Source organism: Dendrobates tinctorius, unplaced genomic scaffold (assembly GCF_039654945.1).
Source record: "Dendrobates tinctorius isolate UK_male_01 unplaced genomic scaffold, ASM3965494v1 ptg000165l, whole genome shotgun sequence".
Classification (NCBI taxonomy): domain Eukaryota; kingdom Metazoa; phylum Chordata; class Amphibia; order Anura; family Dendrobatidae; genus Dendrobates; species Dendrobates tinctorius.
In genome coordinates this window covers 8,043,808-8,071,554 of record NW_027361832.1, presented here as the reverse complement: position 1 = coordinate 8,071,554, position 27,747 = coordinate 8,043,808, and the positions used below count along the sequence as shown (strand labels likewise).

Below are 27,747 nucleotides of genomic sequence, written 5' to 3'. Positions count from 1 at the left end.
CGGCGCACCTGGAGCACCGCTGCAGGAAACGTGTTTGCAGAGTGTGCCAGGGTTGTCGCTGTCTGTGTTGTGGTGTTCTAATTATAGGGGGTGCAAATTCATCCAGGGCACTTTGAAGTGTTTCATTGTAATGCTTCAATGCAGAATCGGGACATGAGAGGGAGGAGATAGGGGCCAATGAAGATTGCAAGTTCTTCATAAGTTTCTGGGTGTTAATGGCCTGTATGTTTCTATAAGTATGGACAGTGGGGTGACCTAAGCAGCCTGGCAGTTCTTGATAGAGAATGAAAGAAGATTGTGGTCAGAGAGCGGGAGAGGGGAGTTTGCAAAATCATCCACTGCACATAGCCGAGAGAAGACCAAGTCGAGGGAGTTAACGTCTTCATGCGTTGGAGAATTAGTAAGCTGCGAAAGGCCAAACGAGGAGGTTAGAGATAAAAGGTGAGTAGCATATGGGGAGAGGGGAAGAGCTATGAGGATGTTGAAATCTCCCATGATGCGGGTAGGGATGTCACAGGAGAGAAAATGTGGAAGCCAAGTGGCAAAATGATCCAGGAACTGATGGAAGGGGCTGGGAGGACGATATACCACCGCCACTCGCATGGAGAAGGGGGTGTAGAGTCTGACGGCATGGACCTCAAAAGAAGGGAAGACTAGTGAGGGTAGTTGAGGGATAACCTGAAAGGTACATTTTGGTGGTAGGAGCAGACCAACGCCTACACCTGCTCTATTGTCTGATCTTCGGGTATGAGAGAAGTGTAGTCCCCCGTATGAAAGAGCAGCAGCGGTAGTGTCTGACTGCTGGATCCAGGTTTCAGTAAGAGCCAGGCAGTTAAGAGAATTAGAAAGGAAAAAGTCATGAGTGAAGGAGAGTTTGTTACACACTGAATGAGAATTCCAAAGTGCACAATTAAGAGAGACAGATGGCATGCAGGGAATATTAATAAGATTAGAGAGGTTTCTCAGTGTAGCAGTTGGGGGTTTGACTTTCTATAACATGGGGGACCAGGGTTGGGAGCAATGTCTCCTGCGACTAGGAGAAGGAGGATAGAAAGAGTGAGCAGATGGTTAAGTGATTTGTGAGAGCATCTCTTATGTTGAATGGTGTGACTGACTGGATCTGTGCAATTTAACAATGTGAAAAGAGCGTCAGTGCTATACATAGGACAGGAAAGGAGCGAGGGGCTGATATGGATGGAGTGTAGAGAGTTAATGCCAGGGCGGTGGATGTGTGTGAATGCAGCTGCCAGGATATAAATTACACAAATGCATATGGTATATATTTGTTGTAATCCAAATGTACAGGGAGTAGATGTATATAAATATCTTACCTGTCTCCTGCCCTGTCTAACTGCCATGTTATAACTGCCAGTACTTTGATACATGTACTTTGATTACATGTGCATAAATGCCCCCTGCATAAACGCTTCCCCAAGCTATGTCTGAATATATAGGAGGCTAAGGCTTAGATTTTTTTTTTTTTGTTTTTTTGCTCTCTCTTCTCGTTAATCAATCAAACTAAATTGAGACAGCAGGACCCAATAAAATGTTGTGGTCAGGTAAACAGATGTCCATCACTACATGGATTATAACGCAATTTGAAAAGTTTCTTGACCTCACAACATAAGGGGACAAGCAAAGTAAGTTGAAATAACTTTATACCAGATATAAGCTTGCATAGTTGAAAACATATGTAGCATTCAGGTTTAACTGCTTGCTGACAATGAATGGAGTGGAGAAACACAGGAGTTGATTCAGAGCAGAGATTGAAAGAGCTGGTTACCAGATATAAGCTTGCATAGTTGAAAACACATATATAGCATTCAGGATTAACTGCTTGCTGACATTGAATGGAGTGGAGAAACACAGGTGTTGATGCAGAGCACACAAAAATGAATGGAGTGCAAATGTGCAGGATTGCCTCCACTCTGTTCTTCACTCTTGAGAGTCCCTGTTCTCCAGATTGGTGAGAATCCCGGTTCTCCGGATCAGTGGTAGTCTCAGTGGTCAGAGTTCTGAAAAATCTGGAAGTTCTTCCATATTCATTGGATGCATGAAACTTGAAAATATGCCTTTAAGCAGAGATAGCAAGTTGTCCCACAGCTGGAAGTGACAACAGCTGTAATCTGCAGGTGAAAGTGGCAGCAGGATGCATGCTTCGCAGCTTTGGTTCAGAGTTTAGAATTCTCAATGATGCATTTTTTAACACAATACATGTACTACACAGCTATCCAATCTATAACATGGTTCCAGGTGGAAGAGCATGGGACCAGACCTGTCCATCTGCCCCCTCCGATTGAAAAGCAGCTTTCACATGTAAGGTATTTTTCAATTGGAGGAGGCTGATGGACATATCTGGTTGGCATGCTTCTCCATCAACAGCCACTTGATGGACCTGAAAACTGTATAGTCTGTGAGGAAGGCTGCCTGAAAGGAGAACCTTTCATACCTATATAACACTAAGTGCTGTCCATGTTTTCTGGGACAGCACACCGAGCCATAGACATTCATTGAGCCATTCATGTCTCCGGTCTAGGAGACTTAGAGCATGTCCTATCCTCATCCCCTTTGCAGCTCGAATTCTGCCATTAAAGTCTATAAGCAAAGTAATGGATAAACCAGCTCACCTGCCTTGGCTAGTGGTGCGTGGAAGCACGAATTCCATGTAGTCACATGTCCAAAAGAAAAAAAATTCAATTCAGCTTCCAAATGTAGAAAAATTTATTGGACATAAAAACAGAGAGTGACGGACAAGCCGCACCAATTTATGTCCAATAAATTTTTCTACATTTGGAAGCTGAATTGAATCTTTTTTCTTTTGGAAATTCTATAAGCACCTGTGAGACACGACAAAACTCAAAAAGACGTGCTTTGTGCTTCAGAGTTCCATCCGAGTTACTGAAGCTGCGTTCCCAGACAGCAAATCACGGTGCAGAGGCGAGTTCACCACAGTTCAAATTCACCGCAGTAAAATTCTCCCTGTGAACTACAGAAACTCGCCTCTGCACCGTGAGATTTTTCTCATGGTGCAGAGGTCACTGCAGTTCATTTGCCGACGGTGAACGTAGCTTCAGTGGTTGGCAGTAACCTCGGTGATGTCATCACTGGTCACTGAGGCTGCGCTTGCAGCAACTCATTCATCAGTGGTTCTCAGCCTGGACAGTTGCATTATGGTACTGTCCTGGTTGAAAACTGTTTATCCCCCAGACATGGATTATGACGGTAATGATTTTACCGCCGATCAGAAGCAGTGTTTGCCGTGCTGTCGTGCACATAAGTGTGGCAAACACTGGATGTTAGGGCCCCCCCATTAAAGGGAATGGGGTCCGAGTACTGTTCTGGTACCAAAACCCTAAGTTTTTGTAACTGTTCGGCCTGACCCGAACATCCAGGTGTCTGCCCATCTCTACGATAGTGGTTTGCGAAATTATTCACCCCTGGCATTTTTCGTGTTTCGTTATCTCACAAACTGGAATTTCTGTGTTTTGTTGTTTTTGTTTTTTTTTTTTTTTGGGGGGGGGGAGATTTTCATCAGTTCATGTAAATTACATGCCCTCAACTGTGATTTTTTTTTTTATTGTGAAGCAAACAGCAAATAGGACAAAATAACTGAAAACTTCAGTGTGCATAACTGTTCAACCCTTAAAGCCAGTACTTTGTAAAGCCTCCTTTTGCAGCAATTTCACCTGCAATTCGCTTTGGATAAGCCCCTATGAGCTTTCCATATCTTGCCACTGGGGTTTTTGCTCATTTCTCCAAGCAAAACTCCAACTCTTCAAGTGAAAGGTCTGACCACTGATTCTCAGTTGTATTAAGGTCTGGGCTTTGACTAGGCCACTCCAAAACATTTACACATGTCCTTTTAAACCACTCCAGTGTTTCTTTAGCAGTATGCTTTGGGTCATTGTCTTGTTGAAAAGTGAACTTCCGTCCCAGTCTCAAATCACTGACAGGCTGAAACAGGATTTGCTCAAGAATATCCATGTGTTTTTCACCATCCATCTTTCCCTCAACTTGGACCATTTTCCTCTTTCTCTGCTGCCAACAAAAACATCCATACAGCATGATGCTGCCACCACCATGCTTCACTGTGAGGATGGTGTTTTTTAGTGATGAGCTGTGTTGGTTTGGCACCAGATATAGCGTTTACTTTGGTGGCCAGAAAGTTCAATTTTAATGTCAACTGACCACGCACCTTCCTCCATATATTTGGTGTGTAAGTAAAGGCTTTTTTCTGCCCATTCTTCCATAAAGTCCACCTCTATGGAGTGTACGGATTATTTTAGTCGTGTAGACAGATAGTCCAGTCTCTGCTTGGGAACTCTACAGCTCCTTCAGGGTTACTTTTGGACTCTGTGATGTCTTTCTGATTAATGCCCTTCTTGCCCAGGCTGAGAGTTTTTGAGGGTGAAACTCTCTTGGCAGGTTTTTTGTGATAAGCTGCTCATACCATTTGATGATAATGAATTTGATAGTGCTCCAAAGGGATCATCAGAGATTGGGATAATTTTTTATAACCCAACCCTGACTTGTAGTTATCAATAGCTTTGTCCCTGGCTTGTTTAGCGATTTCCTTGGTCTTGAATGTGTTGTTTGATTAGTGGTGCCTCTTGCTTAATGGTGTTGCAGCCTCTGTGGCTTTTCAGAAAAGGTAAAGTGTGTATACTGACAGACCATGAGGCACTTAGATTGCACAAAAATGGACTTCCTTTCACTAAGGATGTGACTTATAAAGGAAATTGCTTGCATCAGAAATTTTTAGGGGCTTAATAACAAGAGGTGAATACATATGCACATGCCAATTTTGATTTTTGTGTATATTTTTCATACTTCTCTTCACCAGCTTAGACTATTTAGTGCTGATGCATTACACACGAAACGGATTACAAAAATATTTAAACACAGGTTGTAATGTAACAAAATAATAAAAAGACAAGGGGATGAATTATTTTACAAACCACTGTAAATCTGACACTGCTGCTGGCACCTCTTTTGTCTTCTCTCTCTCATATTAATTGAGTATTATTAGAAGACTGAGGGACCATGCACCCATTGAGTATTTGGTGAGTATTTTTACCTCCGTATTTGGTCAGTATATCAGTATTTGTAAGCCAAAACATGGAGTGGGTAAAAAATGCAGAAGTGGTGATGTGTGTCTGTTTTACTTTTCCTCTGTTTGTTCCTCTCCTCATTTTGGCTTAGAAATACTGAGGCCTAAAATTCTATGGCTTTCTTTTCTTACCTCTTCTGTTGATCTGTGAGCTCTGATGGACTGTCACTCTCACACACCTACATTACCCTGAAATTGCTGTTACATTCCCTGCCTGGGCTTTTGTACAGGCTATGCATAGTCCTCCGTAAAAGGGGTGTCCACTACTAGGACAACCCCTTTTCAATCGGAATATTCGCCTACGTTAAAATAAAAATACTTATATTCCCCTCCCGTGCTGGCGCTATTCCAGAGGTGTCGGCACTCATTTTCCCAAGGCTCACGTGAGATTGTTGCATCACGCGAGCCCTGTGCTCAATCCGCATCGGCTTCACTGTCTCCACCTTTAGACAAATCGAATATCAAGAGGAAGTCAGACAACAGCTGCAGCCCTGACTACTTGTTGATGCTTGAGTCGTCTGAAGGCGGGAACAGCGAAGTCGGCGCTGATTGTGTGCAGGGCTCGCGTGACGTAACAACCTCATGTGAGCCCTGGGAATTTAAGTCCCAGCGCAGGAGACCAGTATAGGTGGTGTTATTTTCATGGAGGCAAACATCCAGATTGAGAAGGAGTAGTTTAAGTGGTGGACAACCCCTTTAATTGTCTACACTCTATCTTGAGATGTGAAAGCTGCCAGGCATTATGAGAAAGGCCACGCAATCACACCAGAGGTCATGTCAGCCTTCTATGTCTGATGGAGTCTGCATTGTGTAAGAGGAAAGCAGGCATCTTTTGGCAAATCGAAACGCAAATTGTTCAAATTCGCCAGTATCCGCAAATTTGCTGACATTCAACACACATTTGATTTGCGTTGAATCAAATCTCTCATCTCTAGTGGTTATAAAATCACAAACCAGTTATGATATTTAATTTAATTTTAATAAATGAGCAAATAATTTTCCAGTTTTCTTTCCATACCTGTAAAGTCTGTACATAACCCATTTTTTTATGCTAAATAAAGTTTGGGACGTTTTCGTTTTTTTTCTTTTCTTTTTTTTAGTAATAGCTAATACAGGTCCTGTAATTCTATTATAATAAGCATTGCTTACTAGTATAGACTCTAAGTATCAAGGTCATAAAAAGGAGCCTGAGGCAATGTTGGCTGGATCTCTGACCTCTGTGATTAGTCTATAAGTGGAGCAGTTATTGACTGAAGTATTGGCGGAGCAGTGCGATCACTTGTGTTTATTATTTATATTATCTTTCCAACCACTCCATTGCATATAAATGAAAAAGAAAACAACTTTGAAAATAATAATAAAAAAAAAATTAGATCGAATATGGATCAACCAATAGCAACCGTTTGTTACAGATTCATGGCCATTATTAGCCTAGGAGACTGTATTTTATAATGTGTATATTAAAAAATTAATACATTAAAAAAAAGGGGGCCACACAGACCTAAAGAAATGGACAGATGGATGGCAGACAGAAGTCAACATGGATGAAAGTGTCTGAATGTTTTTGATACTCTTGTGTGAACTTAGCCCGAGAGTGTCGTGCAGATTGCGCTCCTCTGACTGTGGCCTCTAGGAGGCAGAGCAGGCACTGTGAAGACTCTACTGCGATATGGTGTACAGATCCAAGCAGTCGTTACCGCACAGTTTGGTGCCTGCTTACTGCAGGAAGACAAAACAATTTAGTAAATAACATTGTTACAATATTTTGACAAATTACATTTCCAGTTTTTAAAATGAAGAAAAAAAAAATTGTTGAATAAATGTTTTCTACTTGATAACAATATAGCAATGTTATCCACTGCAAACATGAAACAGGAGTAATGTTCTTGATGCCAGATGCATTCTTTATAAACTGGTTTGAATATTTGCACAATGCTTCTGAAACTTTCATTGTCGTAAAAAAAAAAACATACCTATGTCTGGCGAAAATATTGAATAATTCCAGTGGAAGACGAAAGTGAAATTACTGTAAATAAGAGCTAGGCTTTCAACATGCATACTACACAGATTATCATAAAATGGTTAGAGTAAGTAAATATATCCCAGTCTATTTTCTTTTTCTTCGTCGTCTGGCCACCCAATATTCATGCATGCTGAGCATTCAGAAAACTGACAGCATTAAAACATGAAAGGAGCCAGCCTGTGTCAACATCATGTGCGGCTCATACGTTTTTTCCTTTTCTTTTTTCCTCATTGTTAATTTTCACCCCCATTTAGCTCACATTTTTTGTTCTGTTTTTTGTCTCTCTTCTACATATATAGCAAATGCCAGGAAGCAGAACAGATGATTTTAACTCCCATTTTCTTACATGTGAACATATTGTTTTAATATATATCTCTGGCTGTTTGTTGCAGAATACAGTTTTATAATTCTGAAGTAGAAATCATGTTATTTTATGTCATAAATATGCGTTGTTACTTTTTTGTTGCCCACTATAGAACTATCCTGATGTCTATTTAGAAATGTCCTGAAACTTTGTCTTAATTTATTTAAGTGCAACTTTCATAAATGGGTTGTCCGGCCTTGAGGATCAAGTCTGTAGTCACTATATGTAATGCGCTATTAGGATTCTCTGGTGCCAGGACTGGTCAGTCATGTGACCACAACACAAGTAATACTTCAAGACACATTCCGACTAGACATGTCTCACCTCAGTCAGGTCACTTTCATTCAGCATGGCCCCTTGCAAGTCTAGTCGGCATGTGACCGCTGAAGCTTATGATTAGAGATGAGCGAATTGGTTTGGATTTTGCCTCCAAATTTGTTTTTGGCATATTCGGGTCATATTTGAACACTATTCGTGCCGAATTTGTTATGATCGGTTCCGAACATAATCGGTAATTTCTGCTCCCATTGACTCCAATGACGTTCGACGAATATTGCAAAAACAATATTCGATGCTGATCGTATTCGGGACAGAATCCAAACAAATTCGATCAGCTCTACTTATGATTAACTGCAACCTTTAGGTGGCTAAATAAGTGTCATCAGAAAGACATCTGATCTCCTAGTCAGTTGTCAACAGCAGCCAACCACAATCTTGAGTAATCCTGTTAACATTTGGACAGCCCATAAATCTTTACAAGCACTGGGTAGAGCTATGGAGCATTCTTTTCTGGGTGCAGAGGAGCAATGGAAGATAAGAAGATAAGTATGCTACCGTTTGTTACTTTGAATGCATCCATGCCTTAAAAAAATAAATTAAAATATATATAAAACATATGTATGAAAGAATGTGTGTGTATATGTATATATATATATTTATACCGTATATGTAAATTGGATTTTCATGAAAGTGACCCTAGAATGTGAGAGACTAAACTAGGGAACATAGATTGAGCTCCATTACTGTCAGGCTTGTAAGGCATCCTGTAAGACGTTTTGGAACTATAAAAGCAACGGGAAATAAATATTTGTACTGTTTATTATGGTTAGTATTAAAATGCAAGAAATTTATTAAAACTAAATGGAAAAATGCCTTTTATGATAGGTGATGAAACAGATTTTCTGATGTATACTTAGTTATTTATAAATCCGGTTTCCTTTTTAATGAACAATATTATATTTAAAAACAAAGTTTTATATATTTTTATTGATTGTTATAATTTTTTGTATTAATTCATTGCATAGCTTTCTCTTAGGACCCATTTTGGTCTATTTTAGACCCTATGTTCCCTTTCCAACTGTCATTGATAATTTGCGTTTAGGTCTTGAACAGATTATCAGTCTTTGTTGGTGGTATCTGGGACTAAGTATTTGTGATTCTTAATTTGTCTGCTGGAGATGAAAAGTGAAGGACACCGGCGGGCGAGCACCAGTTAAATTGTTTGTGTGACCAGCAAGACTTGGGGGGGCCCCATGTAAGTTGGCCACAATGGATTGTAACGGCCATTCCAACATGTACAGTACATCCGCTAATGCGTATTCTTCCAATTTGCTTTTAAAGCCTTGAGTGCTGTCAAACACCGCTAAGTTTCTCCAGGCCATATTTATGAATTTTTGAACTTTGTATGTTTTGCATAGAAGGCGTCCTCTGTTCTCCGGAGTTTGGAAACTCACTGATTATTTTTCAAAGTCTTCTTTCAAGTGTAGTGAACTTTTAAATGATTTTTTTTGTCTTGAAGTAGGGGGCAGGGAATCCATCTGACCATTTGTTTACATTAAACTGGAAAAGGAGGCATTTGCTTACAATATCCGTAGATGATTTATATTTTGAGCTGTGAGTAATTCTTTTCTCGCTGACAAGTTTATGGTGAGCATTGAACTCCTGTGTGTGCTTATGGGAGAGCTCCATAGCTTCCTGCATTCATTTCAGTCTGGGTGGCGTGTGGGGGTATGGTGGAGGAGGGAGGGGGAAACATGTACGGGGTAGTTCTATTAGATGAAAGCGTAAAAAGAGTTAATCATTTTTTTTCCCCTTTACCAAGCTCAGATTAGGAGCTTGGAGAGCAAAGGTAATTCAGACTACAACACACCACTTGTTACTGTTTATATAGGCCTAAACAGTGGTAGAAGTGTTTAGTCCTCGGGGACACTTGGTGATTGAACAAGAAGCTGAAGTTATTTTGATAAGATATAGCACCAGTGTGGCCAACAGCTACGATCATCCTGGGGCCTTGAGGCGGGCCAAGGATGAAGACCTTATGTGTTTAGTTCTTCCTGATGCTCAAAGATAAATTTTGGCTAAGAAAATAAACTTTGTATTTGGACCAATTTGCAGAGCAACGGTGAAAGACTGGAATTGTTTATCTTGGGACTTGGCGTGAGAAGGTGTGGGAAAGTTAAGGAGAGAGAAAAGAGAGCTTGAGAATGTAGGGAATCTTTTCCTCTAGAATATCTAAATCAATATGGAAGTGTGCTAAATAACGCAAGCCCATGAAAAAAAATAATCACGGGTGTTTCCACTTTAAAAAATCCAACTAGAAGATCCACAGTGTAAATTAACACGTGGTCTTAGAGCTGTTTTAATACATCATAGTTTTGGGACTTGTGCTATCCAGAATTATTGCGGCTAGATCGCAGACACATTACAATGAATGTTGCCCTTTTCACATGTCCATTTTTTCTTCACCTATTTTGATTCATGTTGCGGATGAAACTCGGCAGTGCAAATGTCATCGATGTGCTGTCCAATTTTATTCAAGGGCGCGATCAGATGGCCATATAAACCAGAGCGAGAACGAATCGTAATGCTCAGACTGGACTTAGGATCTCCCAACCCAAGCGTGACAGCTGCATAAAAATATATGAAGCTGTCACTGTCGGGTCAGTAGAGCGACAGCCAGTTGCTGCATTGCGGTCCGATCTCACTCTGATTTTTACGGCAGTCTGACTGCTTAGAGAAGCTAAGAATTTTTTTCTTCATTTGAAAAAAACAGCTATCACCATGTTTGTAAAAGAAAAATGCCACACTGATCAAAAATGGATCTAGTACACTGTAAAAATCAGACCGCTTTACGGCTGAGTTAAAAAAAAAAAAAAAAAAAAATCACCATGTGAAGCCAGCCTATGAATCAGTCACTTTACATATTGGACGAGATTGTATGTATTCTCATTCATAATGATACAGGAAAGATGTATATCTTTGTACCGTGTTACCTTGTCTCCTTATCTATGAACTGGTCCAATATTTATGTTTATCCCTCTCCCATAATCATAATTCTGCTTCACGTCACTTGTCTTATCTATTGCATTTTTTCTGTGCTGTGTTGTACATAAATATGTGATTCTTCAGATTTTGTATTAGTCTAGCCTGATGAAGAGACCTGAGTAGTCTTGAAAGCTTGCAATGTGTTACCATCTTTTCAGTTAGCTATTAAAAGGTATCAACCACTGAGGACTCTCAATCCTGAATATTCTTCCATAATGGTGCATTTGTAAAATGTAGCAGATTTTTCATCTAGAACATCTGTTAAAAAACAAACAAAAAAAACCATTTGCTGTGTTTAAAACCTGTGTGCAGTTATCCCCTAGTCTTAGGTAAAAATTAAACTATAAAAAAAGTATAGTTGTCAGGTTTTTGGAGGTAACATTTTTTTTATTTTTAGTTTGCATTCTGGAAACTGCCGTCTGCCATCAAGTAAAAAGGGATTCCTGCAAAAGTGCAAAAGATTTTTTTTTTTTGGAATCTGAGGCATGACCTTTAAAAAAATAAAAATGGATTGAAAAAAAAAAAATAAAATAAATTCTTAATAAAGAGTTTTCATTTACCCTATTGACTAACCAGTGATTGACAGCCAAGATTTACCCATATATGTTCCAGCAACCAATCCATTTTAAAGGAGTCATTATGAAAATAAAATCCAACGCTGTACAAATATCAAAAAACTAAAACAAGAGTGACTTTTCCAAATTAACCACATGCAAAAATATAAAAAAAAAATCATCACTTCTATTTTTCCCTATGATTTCGTTTCCAACAAAACTCCAATTATATCAGATGTTTTTACATAGAAAGAAAATTACCAATATTTTAGCCAAATTTGCCATAATTGCAGTCAGTACAGTTTCAGAAGCTGCTTAGCAATAACATAACTAATGATTTATGATCTCCACTCTTTCAAATTGGCTGTGACCTTTTCTACCTTCTGACACTCAACTAGTTAATCGTTCCCACTCCTTTGTCTTTTATGTTGAACTTTTCCAAGTGGCATCTTTTAAGTATGCTTATTCCAGTCTCTAACATTGTAATTGCTTCAAAAGTATACAGCGCTTACCAGTCTGATGCAAGCCTTCGTCAGACCACCCGTGCTGAATATTACAGAATTTCATGGTGGGGGGGGGGGGGGGGGAGTAGAAATATGAACCTACAACAATGTTGCGTCACAATCTAGTTTTTCATGCTGAGTGACTTTAGTAAATACTTTGTAGTATATTTTATAGTCCAAGTGTCTGCTTAGTATACACAGTTTAGAACGGGATAATTAGGCTGAATGACTTGGGTAAATACAAGGATGTTTTGGTTCACAACCAGGTGTCTATAACGTATACATAAGCTAAGTTAAGGTTACGCTTTCTATTAGGATGTGCTTGAAATGATGGGAGAGAACTAGGACGATCTAGTTTTCGATTCAAAATCTTTTTTTATTATTTAAATAACTATATGAAATGCATCAATATTACAGACCTCTCCCATATACGGTACATTAGATCATTGTTCCCCAACTATAGTCCACCAACTGATCAGGTTTTCAGTATTTCTTTAGTATTCCCCAATTGATATCTCCATCACCTGTGCAAGGCTAAAGGAATCCTGAAAACATGATCTGTTGGTGGCTCCTGAAGCCTGGAGTTGGGGAACACTGCATTAGAGGTAAGGTGCACTAACCGACTTCTGAGAGAGAAGTCAACTATCTATGTGTACGAGTGCCTCCTGACTTTCCCACCTGACAAATGATGTTGGGGAAGTGAATATTCTGGCCTTTGGAATTGAACGGCCAAACCTTTTTGTCTGGCAGGCAGGTACTCTGCTGGCAGAGGAGTCAGACTTTCTCCTAAAGAATACTGGAGATAGGCCAAGCCAAGAGTTCTTGAGCTTTGTGAAGTCTAGATTTTCTCTAGAGATAAGCTGCCTTCAAAGTTGTCTGGCAGCGGCTTGCTCATAGAGAACAAAGGAGTTCTTGCTTTTCATAGCAAGTGCTCATGTGCGTGGGAGAGTCAGATGAGGTAGCTGCCGGAGGAACTAATGATCATCCGGCAACTATTTTTAAGTGTATGAGGCACTTTAGATGTAGGGTCCTATATGAATGATTGGCCTTGTTGTAGGCATATGGGCTTAAACAATTTGCTCAAAATTCTCTCTAAAAACCTGTTCCTAATTCATGCTGTCATTAAAAAATAATTAATTTTCAGTTCTACAAATATCTCAAAAATGGCAAAAGATAGTGCCAAAGTATGTCAAAAGTTAAAAATATACCTAGCTAAGCTGTAGTGTCGGAACATATTAGCAGAGTCCACCAGGATATCCTGTCAGCAGTCACATACATGTTCTTTAGTTAAGTACTGAACAAGTTCCTCACATTTCAGATATGCTTTATACCAATTGTATGTAACTTTTTATATTTCATCCCCTATTTTACAATTGCTTACTTTATTTTACAGGGAGACTCTCTACAGGCTGCAGAATCCCCATTCTCTGATTCGGTTACCCTTGAGCAAACAACAAGTAACATTGGCGTGTCAAGTGGCCGAGTCAGTCTGTGGATGCAGTGGATGTTGCCCAAAATTACCATAAAGCTCTTTGCTGCTGATCCTACATGTAAAGGCACAAGTATGAACCTTTTATATTCTAGTAACACATTACATTTTACCCCTATTGTTGCCAAGCAGGTATTCCTCATCTAACATGCACTTTGTGTTTTTGCAGAGCTCTGTGTTGTCAGCGAGCTAGAAGACCTCAATGCTTCGGTGGATGTCCAGGATGTGTACACTAAAGTCAAGTGCAAAATTGAAAGCTTTAACATTGACCATTACAGGAGCAGGTAGCACAGGGATATTTACAGTCGCAAAAGAGTATTTTGTGTCTGAATTGGTTCTGTGTTTGGAAGTTTCTGAATATAGAATTTATGGGGTACGAGTATGTTCCCATCTCAATCAGTTTGGATATGCCATCTCTTAGATTACTGGGAGTTTGACATCTGGGACCCTCACTTATGCTGCGAAATAAGGAACTGGTGTTCCTGGCAACATGCTACAGCAGAGCTCCATTAGTGTGAGTAGGGCCAGCAAAAGTGTCCCTTCATTCTCATGGGATTTTCAGTGGACGGACCGCCAGAAATCAATAAAGGGGAACACTGAAGGCCTTTGTTTAATATGGGTCATGAATATCTGTCTAGCAGGGGTGTGACACCGCAGCACCCCATCTGATCAGCTATTCCTGGTGTTGTATAGGGGGTGGATTTGCAGTACCCAGCCACAAGCATTTTACAGTTGACTGAGCTGTGCTGCGCAGCTATACAACTGAGCTTTTCCATCAGTTGCCTTCACCAGGAACAGGTGGTGTTTGGGGTGGCAGATGTTTCGCCTCCACTATCCTAAGAATAGGCCATCAATGTAAGGCTGGTTTCACATTTGCGTATTGAGGAGCTGCGGAGGGATGCAGACTTCCTCCATGATGCTCCGCCCACGGACGCACCTCCTCCGGTCAGCTCCACCTCTGTCGGCATCTGGCCTGCATGCCCTATCTTTAGCATTGAGTATGCAGGCCGTGTGGATGTATGCGGCTGCCTCTGCATGCGTCATTTTGATGGTGCAGCGACCTGCGCCAAACGTAGTGTTGCATTTTGTTGCAGTCGCCGCACCGTCAAAACGACGCAAGCGGAGGCATCGGCATACATCCGCATGGCCTGCGTACCCAATGCTAAAGATAGGGTACGCAGTCCGCATGCCGACGGAGGCGAAGCTGTCCAAAGGAGGTGCGGCCGTGGGCGGAGCTTCACGGAGGAAGTCTGCATCCCTCCGCAGCTCCTCCATACGCAAATGTGAAACCAACCTAAAGGTCCCAGACAACCCCATTAAGTGATTGCATGCCCTAGCAATATGATAGGAAAACCTCTCTAATATTGGCGCCTGTAGCTATACGCATTGAATTCATATCACAGGCTGCACATCCTTGTATTGCACATTTAGTTACAATATGAAAAGATAATGGACGAAAGAAAAATACACAGGTTGCCCTAGCTCCATATTTACAGTCATGCTTGTATCTGAGCAAAAATGGAGACTAAACCTAAAATACGCCAACAGAATGACGGACATTACTTTGTTTCCTATTCTGGAAAAAAGTTTTGAGTGACCTTGTGTGACAAACTATCCAACATGGTTTTGGAAATACATGAAATCAAGCAATGACTGTAACTTTCTTGTGCACCTTCATGTCACCAATGAGCCCAATCAGAAAAAAAAAAGGTTAAGCAACGTTGTATGTCTGCATTACAGAAGAAACCCATCAGACTCTGTTTTCCCTTTGGTTCTACCATCACTCCATTCAGACAGGCCAATTCAGAGCTCACTTCTCGGGATTAGTGGAGGTCTCAGTGGTTGGACCCCCAGCAATCAGCAAGTTGTTGCCTATCTTTCGAATAGACGATAGCTTGCTAAGGTTGGGCTCAACGTTTTAATGTTGCAGCAAGACATGTCTTCTTTCAGTCACGTGATCTCCCCTCCTTCGTGGCCTACGGATGCACTGCATGCCAGGTTGCATTTGTTATTTATACATTTTATTTTCCCGGCCAATACTTCTAACGTTGTCCTTAAAGTGCCCTTCGATTTGCCTCGTTGAATGAGATCCTTAATGCACAGCATGTTGGCTGCCTTCAGTTACATTAAGCTCCACGACCTGTTAATTAGAAACTAGTGCTGGTCCTGTTTCCCATTATCTGCTTGTTATTTGACATCATAAATTGATTTTAAGACGGGAGTAATCCAGTTTCCTGAAAACAACTTTTGCTCATCCTTCCGCTAATGTGTTCCTAATTCTCCATGTGGTGTTGGTTCTGCAAAGTGTACTCAACCAAGATAGTCAATGAAATGATGTATGCTCTTGTTTACAGTGTGTAATATCGCCTGCCATATGAGGTGCTCAGCAAACTTCTTAACGTTTAGCTTCTAAAAGGTCTTCGTTTTCATTTATCAGACATAGGTAACGTGATAACATTTTATTCCAGGCCAGGTGAAAGCTGGCAATCAGGAGATTTTCTTGGGATATTCCTACAATGCAAAGAGAAAAATTTGGTGAGACGATTGTAGTCACTAAGTTATTGAAAGTGATGACCTACAATCTGAGCCGTGTGATCCTTTTACCCTAAATAATCTGATTTCACGAATCACTCAGCTGAGGTCTGTGCAGCATTGAACATGATCTTTACCATTAAGGCTCTGTGCACATTAGCGTCACTTCCAGTTCATGTGTCTTTTTTACTGCAAGAATAGCATTCTGCATCACTATGTGCTAAAATCTACATGGAGCACTGAAAAAAGCCCCATTATACGTTAATAGGATTTAGAATCACAGTCGTATCTCCTATATAAATGGAAGCCATAATGACTCCAATGCAAACAGAGCTTTTCATGTAAAATGAATCCCCATAAAATAGTTTTATTTGAAATGTCCATGTCTTTTAGTGATCCTGAGTTACACCATGCAGTATAGGTTACATTTTGCTAGCCTCAAAATTCTCAACCAAACCAGTGGTTTCAGGGCTGTGGCCCTGGGTTTGAGTCTAACCAAGAGCAACATCTGCATGGAGTTTTTGGTCCCCCATTCATCAAGACCGGCATTTTCACACTGATCCTGATGAGGTGTCAGGGTGGAGTGCTCAGTGACTTCTGTAAGATTTTTTTTGTAAGGAAAGTTGGTGGGATTAGAACCCAGAACCCCAGTGCTGTTAACCACTGAGCCACTGCTCCGTCCAGCACTTGATGATAATACAACTCAGAATCAGTACAAGACAATTGACAACATTTCTACTAGATTCTCTTGTTATAAATATAGGGTACAATGGTGCTTATACCTTTATTGTTACATTTCAGGTGGTTGTCCCCCATTAGATGACTGTAAGTTATTGACTGGCTTGTACGAGACTAACCTCTATGTTTTCTTATATTGATACACAGTATATAACAGCATTGTGAGAATTGCATTTCCAAGCCAATGACTTAAAGCCGTCTATAGGATGACATCTCCATGAAAAGCATTACAGACCTTTAGCTAATTCTTGGAATCACACGTCATGAGCCTAATCATGCTCCTAGATAAGTCTACAATTCAAAATCGGCATCTCCCTCGATATCTTCATACGCCTATAACCTCTGGTTGAGCAGCGGTGGTCTGCACTTGCTGGATTGTCGAACGTTGGGTACATTTGAGCGCACGTGCCAAATACAGTTATATAAATGGTCAGATATAAGTCCATGCAAGGGATTTATACTTTACAAGTTAGTCGTTGTATATACGGATAATGTCATTCAGGGCTGAAAATACAGTGCTGCCAGAAGATTAGTATACACTTTTCACAGTGTCAACTCCAGTAGTGTCCCTTTCATATATGCATATTAAGCAGTTCTTCTTAGATCTATTTGTTAAAGGTGATGTCTACTTTCCACAAAATTGGAAGAACTAGCCTAATAAGGTTTGTTGTAATAACGTGTGCCTCCATTGATTAACTGAAAATAGTTCTATGTTATGTTCTTAAAGGGGATGACTGTTAGTTATGATATGTAGTTATTACTATCAGAGTAATGGGCATCCAACACCCGTAACCCCACCGATCAGCTTTTTGCAGCTCCCACTAGTACCAAATGTATAGTGCCGGACCGTCGCATCGCCGTACACAGCTTGGTGGCCATTTTCGGGTATTACTGCTCAACTCCTGTTTAGGGAAATGAAGTGATCTGATAAAGATACAATAGGCATCAATATGTAAGTCTTGGACAACAACTCTTTAACTGCGTGAATTCATGTTTCCAAACTAGAAATTAAGAAAAAAAAGTGTATCATGCCTATGTAATTTTAGGTTGCACACTTACCGTAATTTATTTCAGTATTGAACTGTGTAGATGTTATTTACTGCAGCTCTTTGTTTCCGCCCTTTTGACGTTGACTTAATGACTAAATAGATACTTTGAGATGAATTAAATTGAAAATGTAACCTAAATTGGGAATGTCTGTAAAGAGAACTGTAAAGGTGTCTGTAGAGAGAACTGGTTAATGGAGTCATGTAATTACAGCAGCCTCTGCAGTTGAGCTATGTGACCTATAATATAGAAACAGTTAGCAATGACTGTAGTGCAGCTCCACTATACCTGTAACATGGCAAAAACCGATTACAAATTCTTGTTAGTAAAAATTCTACAGCGTAACTGGCTGATATTTGAAGGGAAAGTTTGCTGCAAGTGAATATGTAAGAACACTGAGGGTTTTCTATGGAGATGCACTTTAAGACACAAGACTTGGGCAAAATATGTTGAAAATAGACATCACTTTTAACATAAATAGACATTTTAAAATGGGAAGAAATGCTACAACTTTCTTCTTCTTTGCAATAAGGTATTACAAAAGGCTTCATTGGTCCTTCTGCATGTTTTCAGCTTTGCATGAAATTATCTTAGAAGTTAATGTCCTGATCAGCATGGTAAATACGTTCTCTTCAGCTGGACTTCATTTTGTACTATACATCTTATACACAACATAGCAGACTTTTTTTTTTCTAAGAATATCAAGTCTTTAAGCTCTCTAGAGCCAAAAACAAGGCTGTGCCCAACCGTAGAGGATAAATTGGAGGGAAACCATTGTGTGTAAGAATGTATTACCGATTTTTGCAGCCCAGCAGGTGTCAACATCGTTATGGCAAAAACCAAAATTTCCATCGACTTCAAATTTTTGCATTTTTTTTTTCTCTACCTCTCCCCTTTCTATCTTCTTATTGATCCTTTAAGCCTCGTTGAAAACTGTTGGTGTCTGGGCCAGTATGGCGGGGTGTTCCTTTCATGTACCGAGAAGCTGAACAGACGCACCACTTTGGTTCGACCAGTCAGCAAGCAGGACCCTTTCAGTAACTTTTCTGGCTTCTTCCCTTCTGTAAGAAAATCATTTTTTGGAAATTTTTGTATTTGATTGAATTTCATTCAACTCTCATTTCTTTTCATGTGATTTTGTTAGATTTTCATTCCAATAGAAGTTATTAAGCTGAATACACATATCGATATGATCTAGCTGTATAGTCGATTTTTGTGAATGGGTAGTTTCCCTGTTGGCATTTCTTTTTATTAATTTTCAAAACTGACATATCGAATACCAATATGTGTAAATTAAAGGTGGAAGGATGAAAACCATCATTAAATTAAACAAAATATTTCTTTTAATTTTTAATATTTTTCAGCAAATGATCATATTGTTATTTGCGTATTTAGCTTGCGATGGGTTATGATTAATGTGATTTTGATAAGTGAAAGCCTTAATGAGTTTACTAAAAGGTAAGGTTTACACGTAGCAGTAATCTGCCATGGGGGCGATTACCAGGGAATAAAACTGTGCACATTTTGCCGCTAACTTCCATGGCCTTTGCATTACTTTTTTTGGCTGGCTTTCTCTTAACACGTTTCACCCATAAAACTTGTGCTGCCCAGTAAATAACCACATTGAAAACTTGATGAATTTCCCAGTAAAAGGTGCACGGTTTTGCTGCATGGTGATTAGTCACTCAGCATGCTATTGCTACCTAAGAGCCTTTGACCTCACCAGCTGCTCAGCATCACATTTAATGCTAAAAATCCCTTTTCTCACCCAATGGTAAGTCTTCTTTCTGATTTGTTGTTGTTAATGCTATTTTAAAGTTTTTCTGAATGCAGATCTTGATGTATCTGTTAATGGGTGTGTTACAGAAGCTGGTACCCTGTGATATTCTGCCGTTTTCACCCAGCCTTAAGTAAAGTACCGTATATACTCGTGTATAAGCCGACCCCCTTAATTTTGCCACAAAAAACTGGGAAAACTTATTGACTCGCGTATAAGCCTAGGGTGGAAAATGCAGCAGCTACTGGTAAATTTCATGTATGAAATCCTGTTTGGCTATTGATTATTATATCACCATTATAATCCCTATGATCCATTTGTCTGGCACTCTCTAAGCCAAAGTCCGGTGGCAGTTGCTAGGTGTCCAAAAAATCTCAGTCACAAATCTACCAGCTGGGTGAGTTACCTTACAAGATGTCCAGTTTAGAGAATCCGTATGCAGCAAAAGCAGCTGAAGGATGAGAAGATTCCAGTTGTCTTGGTCAATGACTGCATCCCTGCTGGTGAGCTTAGATGGGAGCAGGACCCTGACGTGACATCAGGAGTCACGTGATGAAACATGATCTCTTAGGCCTGTTTCACACATCAGTTTTTCTTGTCAGTCTAAATCCGCCAAAATAGCGGAAAACGGATCCGCAGGCGGACTGACAGGAACGGGTGTCACCGGAATGGCGGATGTATGGATCCGCCGATGGTTAAAATTTAAAGGAGCCCTCGCAGAGAGCGTATCGGCGCGATATAGCAGAGTACCTGCATGTTGGAGCGGGGGTCCATGGCTGGGATATGAAGGCATTGCGGGAGTACAGCAGTGAAGGTATCACACGATAATGGCTGAAGTCGCGGGAGTACAGTAGTGAAGGTATCACGCGATAATGGCTGAAGTCGCGGGAGTACAGCAGTGGAGAGCGAGAGAGAATGAGAATATTTTCATCCAGCAGCAAGACTTGATTCAGGGTTAAAAGGGGAAAATGCAAATCCGGACAGCAAAAAAAAGTTGCATGGTCCGTTGGGTGATCTCAGCGGATGCCAAAATTTTGGCGGATCCACACAAATACGGACGCAAAGGACGATCATCAGTCAAAATCCGCCGATAATGAAAGTCAATGGGGAAAAAAACGGATCCGCCAATAAAAATGGCGGATCCGTTTTTTTGGCAAATCGGCGGATCTTGACTGATTGTGAAAAACTGAAGTGTGAAACAGGCCTTACTGCCGACTGCAGTTGAATCCAGAAGACTCTCAGTGCTGCTTTGTGCGATGTGATGAAAACCTGCCAGCAATGAGATAAACCCGGCAGCTGTGGTCAGTAGCTGCGTCCCCACTGGTGTGCGATAAGGGAGCAGGACCTGCCATGACGCAAGAGATCACATGGTAACACGTGACTCAGGCTTCCTGCTGGCAATAGGAGAGTACAGGAGGCAGAAAGGACTAAAACAGCATCCTCAGGATTATAGCATATACTTCCCCTGGTGCGGTCTCTGCAGCCCCATTCTCATGGTCTCCCTTCCTTCAGCAGTCACGTGGTACCGCTGATTAAAGTCATAAATATGCACATATTCATGACTTTAATGAGCGGTACCACGTGATTCTTGTAGGAAGGAAGGGAGACCATGGGAGAAGCAGGGGGCTGCAGAGATGCGTGGGGGGGTCACTATGATCTGACACCCCCGCTCCCCCTCCTGCACCTACCCCCTGGCTATATGACTCGTGTATAAGCCGAGAGGGGGGACTTTCAGCCCCAAAAAATGGGCTGAAAATCTCGGCTTATACATGAGTATATACGGTACCCCTGATTCTCAAGTTTCAAAATTGCAAATGAGCGTATTGTATATTCTGTATTATGCAAATAGATTTTGTTTTGGTTTTATTATGTTTATTGTTCTGTTTTAATTGATAGCATTTACTTATCCAAATAACTTTAATGGGAACTAGGATTCAAGTCTCCTAAGTGGCCCCAATACAAAATCTGTAATAGCGTTCTCACCTATCTTGTGCTATTTTGAATATTTATACCATGGTGAAATGTGACAGATAACTTTACATTCCTTATAGCTATCCACCTCAGTAACTATTATAGTTGTAGGACCAGGGACGCACACAACATTATTCTATAATACATAGTGAATTCAAGAGTATACCCCCTAGAAAATTATGGGGTTTTAGTGCAAGTGAGTAAAACACCTAATATTTGATTAAATGATTTATTGGCCATGTACCCTATATTATTGTTCTACACCCCCCAAGAGCATATAGAGCACATATAGACATATAAGTATACCCAGAGCACATACATGCAGGAACATGTGTACACAGAGCACATACATGCAATCAGACACCTATATACACAAAACACATACATACAAACACATGTATACACAAAGAACGTACATGCAGACACGAATACACACAGAACGTAGATACGTACAGAAACTGCTCCAGCAGGGTACAGGACCTGTAGTAACATCATGGTCATATGAAGGTGATGTCACTTAAGGTCATGAAACACTCTTGACATTGGAAACTGCATTGATAATGCAGAACTGCTATTATCAATGTATATTCTGCTATAAACAATAGGGGGCCTCTGAGGGCGTGAGGTCCCGGGCAAGTTTAGCCCCTAAACGCCAGCCCTGCCTCATGTGGTTAAATAATTATTCACATATCTAAAAGTCAGTAAGTAATCTCCACCAATATATATATATATATATATATATATATATATATATATATGAGAGAGGGATATACCGTATATACTCATGTATAAGCCGAGATTTTCAGCCCATTTTTTTGGGCTGAAAGTCCCCCTCTCGGCTAATACACGAGTCATATACCTGGGGGTCGGCGTGGTGTCAGAGATCATACTGACCCCCCCTGGCACGGTCTCTGCAGCCCCCCCCGTGCTTCTCCCACAGTCTCCCTTCAGCGGTCACGTGGTACCGCTCATTAAACTCATGAATATGCGCATATTCATTAGTTTAATTAGCGGTACCACGTGACCGCTGAAGGAAGGAAGAGCTGCCAGAGACCGTGGGAGTCGGAGAAGCAGGGCTGCAGAGATGGCTCCGGGAGGGAGTAAGTATATCCAATATTCACCTGTCCCGGGTCCATTGCTGCTCACCGCTGTCTGCTGCGTCCTGTGTCAGTGACATTTAGGCAGCAGGGGGCGCGGTGATGTGGTTAGTGCGCGCCGCGCTCTCTGCTGGCTCAACAGTCACTGACGCAGGAAGCAGCAGACAGCGGTAAACAGCGATGGACCCCGGACAGGTGTATATCTCAGGTGCCGAGTCCTGAGCAGGAGAGGTGAGTGTGACATTTTTTTTTGCAGCAGCATATGGGGGCATAATATATGGAGCATCTTATGGGGCAGCATATGGGGGCATAATATATGGAGCATCTTATGGGGCAGCATATGGGGGCATATTCCATGGGGCAGCATATGGGGGCATATTCTATAGAGCAACATATGGGGGCATAATCTATGGGGCAGCATATGGGGGCATAATCTATGGAGCATTTTATGGAGCATCTTATGGGGGAATAATCTATGGAGCATCTTATGGGGCATATTCTATGGAGCATCTTATGGGGCCATAACCTTTATGGAGCATTATATGGGGCACATTATTCTATGGAGCATCTTATGGGGGCATTAATAACCTTTGTGCAGCATTATATGGGGTGTATTTTGTATGGAGCATCTTATGGGGCCCATCATGAACTGTATGGCGCATTATATGGGGCTCCTGATTCAATATGGATATTCAAAAACATTTAACCTACTGATGTCTCAATTAATTTTACTTTTATTGGTATCTGTTTTTATTTGTGAAATTTACTAGTAGCTGCTGCATTTTCCACCCTAGGCTTATACACGAGTCAATAAGTTTTCCCAGGTTTTTTGTGGCAAAATTAGGGGGGTCGGCTTATACTCGAGTCGGCTTATACACTAGTGTATACGGTGTGTGTGTGTATGTATGTGTATATATATATATATATATATATACGGCAGATAGATAGATGGATAGATATAGATATATATTGTGAGGGGTTGACACTTAGCTGCTTCTTCAGGTACACACGGTACACTTTGGTGGTGAAACACCTGCTGGTTTATTGCAGTCAGTATGCACCAAGGCAGGGTTCACAAACAAACAGAGCCTTTCTGGCTTAAGGGAAAAAAAACACAAAAGCAAATAAGGGGAAATGAGAGTCCTTTCCACTGCAGGTGTCCTCCACTCCTCCTTGGAGCTACGTGGGAGTACTTCCTCTCCCAAGACCTCACCCAGACTGAACCACAGGTCCAGATATATATCACATGGCTGGTCATGTGATCGTGACATCACTGCAGGTCTTGCAGGGAAAAAGGGGTAAAACTCTACATGGCTTCTAAGCACATAGTGTGCCGGAAGCAAAAAAAAAAAAACCACTCCGGTTTCATATAACTGACCGCTGCATGCGCAGTGACTCGTACCTCCCTTCCTCTACAAAGCCAGTGACTCTGTCACATTATATAGTATTTGTACCTGTGATGAACCTCTAAAATTTAAATCCGCTAGCTCCATAGATTGAGAGACTGTCTTTCTAGATCAGGTCTTCTCAAACGTTGGGGCCTCACCAGACAGCCCAAAATAGATGGACCATGATGATGTCTGAGACTCCCTATATGTAGTATAAGTATATGCTACAATTAAAAATATATTCAAGCTTCCCTGTTTTATCATAAAATGTTGACATCTGTAATAACTTCCTTCCAGAACTGCTTGTGGGATGCATTTTTCACATTTTGAGAAGCGCTCCAGATTAAAACCACTTTTATATTTGGAGTATTTTGATCAAGTATAGGATTTTTTTTCTTCTTTTTGATGCCATGTTCACATGGGATGTATTCACTGCCGAAATTCCACAGTAAATTGAATAACCGCAACAACAAACCATTTAATTGCACGTTTCTCACAATAGACTCAAAGCGTATTTGCAGAATAAATTAGTCATTTTGTAGAATGTCCAGTGTAGAGGGCCAGGGCGTTATATGGTTTTAAGTGCCAAAATTCACAGCAGCAATGCCTGCCCTAAACTGTGCTGATAAGGTTGTGGTTTCAGGTAAACAAGTGCTGCAGATATATCACCAACTTCACAATTTGCATGGCACTATTTAAAGGGGTTGTCCATTACTGGATAACCGCTTCTCAATCCTTGTGTGTCACCCTTGGAAAATAATAACACTTACATTCACCACTGGTGCCGGCGCAGTGTGAGCACTGGCTATCCCAGGGACCTCGTGACATTATGTCATGCGATCCCTGTGGCCAGTCAGAGGCTGCTCCACTCTTCCTGCCTTCGGCTAAATCACATAAATCCAGAGGAAGTGAGAGCTTCTGTTCCGAGTAGTGGACAATTCCTTTAATATGTGCGATATAAATTGACTGGCTTTGGATGTCAGACCTCATCCACTATGCTTGTTTTGTGAAAGTGTTTTTTTGGATTGAAAATCAGCTTTAAATGTGTCCCATGTGAACAAGCTGTAAAGACTTTGTGATCTTGGACAGACTGAAAATGTAAGCCCATTTTCCTTTTTAGGCAGACCATCTATCCTTTTTTACAGTTTTTGTTAATCGTTCTGGCCACTTGACTTTTAGTTCATCAGAAGTGCAGTAATGGTCTTGTCTTTGCACTATAGCGATATGTTTAATTGATATCAGATCCTAAAGTGTTTAATTATTCATCCATAACTTCACTGTATTGTTCATTGTTGATCATTTTCTCTAGTAATATTCTTTTTGCATTGATTTACGACATTTTTTTCATGTCCTTTAACTGTCTAGCTGTTTTTTCCTCTTTTCTGCAGACTACAGCAAAGCTTTTAGAGAGTTCTCATCAACAGCATGGATTTCTTTCCCTAACTTACACCAAAGCGGTGACAAGGAATGTCCGCCACAAGTTGACCACCAGAAATGAAAGAACTTCTAGGAGCTTTCAAAAACTTTCTGAGGGTTCCACAGACAGTTCCCCTCACTTTCTTCATGAGATTCTAATTTCGGCACAAGCCTTTGATGTTGTCCTCTTCTTCCCGTTGCTTCATGCAATTTCAACTATTTTTGATGTCAGTAGACCACAAAGAAAAAAAGAAAAACACAAATCTCCTGGACAACCCATGAGATCGCACACGTTGACTTCACGCAATCTGCCCCTTATTTACATCAATACCAGCGTCATCAGAGTCTTCATTCCTAAGGCTGAAGAATCGCAGATGCACGTAGGAGGTGTGTATCAGAGCGTCACATCACTTCTTAGTCTTGGGTGTTTTTTTTGTTTGTTTTTTTTAACAAAACATATAGTTTCTGTAATAGCAATCCTCATGGCCCATATGAAGAACTACAGATGTGTTATATCTTACCTTTTCTTGTGGCTCAACATTTCCTCAAATGTGAGACTTCCATTTTTTGTAAAAACAACATTGATGTACTACAATGTCATAATATGTCAATACTTTGGGCCCGATTCATCAAAGCAATTTTTGCCAGAGTTCTGGCGTAAGTTGCTAAATTTTTGCTCAACTCAAAGTAGCGCAAAAAGTGTTGCGACGTTTGGCATTTTCAAGCCAGTTTCTACCTACTATGCCAAAATGGGCAGGGCTGGGACCCGACAGGGGTCGTGTGCCACAGCTCATCTGCTTCATGACGAACGGTGTTGTTCCTCAAGCTATAAAACTTAGATACTGGAGGAAGATTTCTGTCATGGCACACAGCACTTGTCAGATGATAGTGATTAATTAAGAGGCTTGCACATTTTACTGAATCAGGAGGGTCTGACTTCCACTCATCAAGACTGGCGAGAAAATCGTTGGTCTTGATTTATCAGGGCCTTTGTGTCTGTTTGTGGCCACCTAATAGTTGTCATGTGAGTTTGTGATGTAAAACCAAATGTACTGTAATAATTTGTAAGGGTGAACATATCTGTAGAAAGTCCAATTCACATTGCTTTTAAATAAATGAAATACTGTTGAAGATTTCCTATATCAAAGGAATTCGGGAGAAGAATTGGGCCAAAGAGTATAAAAATAACATACTGCAGAGGGAAACAAACATTTTGACACCCTATGCGGCAAGACCATGCACCGTATTTGAGTGCCCATTTGATGTTTGTTATTAGAATGATCTTATTTTGTTTGTGATCTAGGACATCCCTTTATGTGGAATATGTCTTTTTTTACATGTTTTTATTCTGACCATCAGCAAATCAGAATATCAGTGAAGATACGCTGGTGTTAAAGATCGCCTCTGTGTCCATGGCTCCACAGGCAGACAACCCTCTCTGCCGCAGTGTCTTACGAAAGGATATTTATCAGTAAGTAAAGATTAAGCACATGTCATAAACAATAGCACTTGATCGATGTTCTGGGCGTAATTGTAGATCACAGACGTGCAATGCTAATCAGTGTTTTTTGGGGTTTTTTTAAGATGGAGAGAATTAAAATTGGTCTCGAGGATAGATGTCTAAGGGGGGACATGGTTCATTTGTACAAGTACATAACGGGCCTATGCAAAATGCATGGTCAAAAGCTGCTTCATGTAAAACCCCCTCAAACAAACAAGGAAAGGTTGCATCTACAGAGGAGACAAGATCTCTTTACCATAAAAGCTATTCTTCTGTGGAATTCCCGACCTCAGAAGCTATCAATGGTTTTAAAAAAACAAGGCTTGGATGCTTTTATTATTATTTTTGGAAGAAAATACTAGAAATCATTCAGTAAATGTGTAAAGCTTTTTTTCTGAAGCTTTGGTCCTGTGCATCGACAGTTGGGATCAGTAGGGAAAGATTAGCTTTTCCTGTGTTGACCGGATGTTACATTTTGGTTGTGTTTATGTCCCATCTCTCTGTCCTTTCCAATCTCTCGATTGAACTTCTTTGATATTTGTTTTTTGTTTTGTTTTTTCAACCATACTAAATGTAGATCTATGGTGTTTAATAGTGGACTGTGCATTTAGTTTTAAACGTCCAAGGTTCATGTAAATTTTGAGCCGTCTTATGTGATGTCAGGAGATTTTCAGTACAAAATTCATTTATGTCGCTAAGTGAAGTGTTGAATTTCAGTGCAAAACCCCTGTGAGCCCCGTACAAATGTACTTTACCAGTGCAGTCCGCAAGCTGAGATCTCTGTGGTGGTGGTGGAGTCTCTAAGATCTCAGCTTGAGAACTATCCGAACGCTGAAGCAATTTGAAGCCCCAAAGTAAAATTTGCATCCGGCAACATGTCAGTAGAAGACGATAGATATAAAAAGGTTCTTCC

General features: G+C 40.6%; 1 protein-coding gene across 5 annotated transcripts in view; it reads left to right on the top strand.

The window, feature by feature from the left end:
- VPS13B (vacuolar protein sorting 13 homolog B) overlaps positions 1-27,747 on the top strand; it is a 1,297,298-nt gene that overhangs the window by 776,494 nt on the left and 493,057 nt on the right. For 4 of the 5 annotated variants that reach the window (XM_073550458.1, XM_073550457.1, XM_073550460.1 and 1 more), the window contains exons 26-30: positions 13,272-13,440; positions 13,537-13,651; positions 18,606-18,747; positions 25,306-25,720; positions 26,693-26,804. In XM_073550458.1, the coding sequence (XP_073406559.1) occupies positions 13,272-13,440; positions 13,537-13,651; positions 18,606-18,747; positions 25,306-25,720; positions 26,693-26,804 (953 nt within the window). Of the gene's footprint in view, positions 1-13,271; positions 13,441-13,536; positions 13,652-15,835; positions 15,903-18,605; positions 18,748-25,305; positions 25,721-26,692; positions 26,805-27,747 lie in introns of all 5 variants that reach the window. The other variant, XM_073550459.1, reaches the window with a different exon arrangement.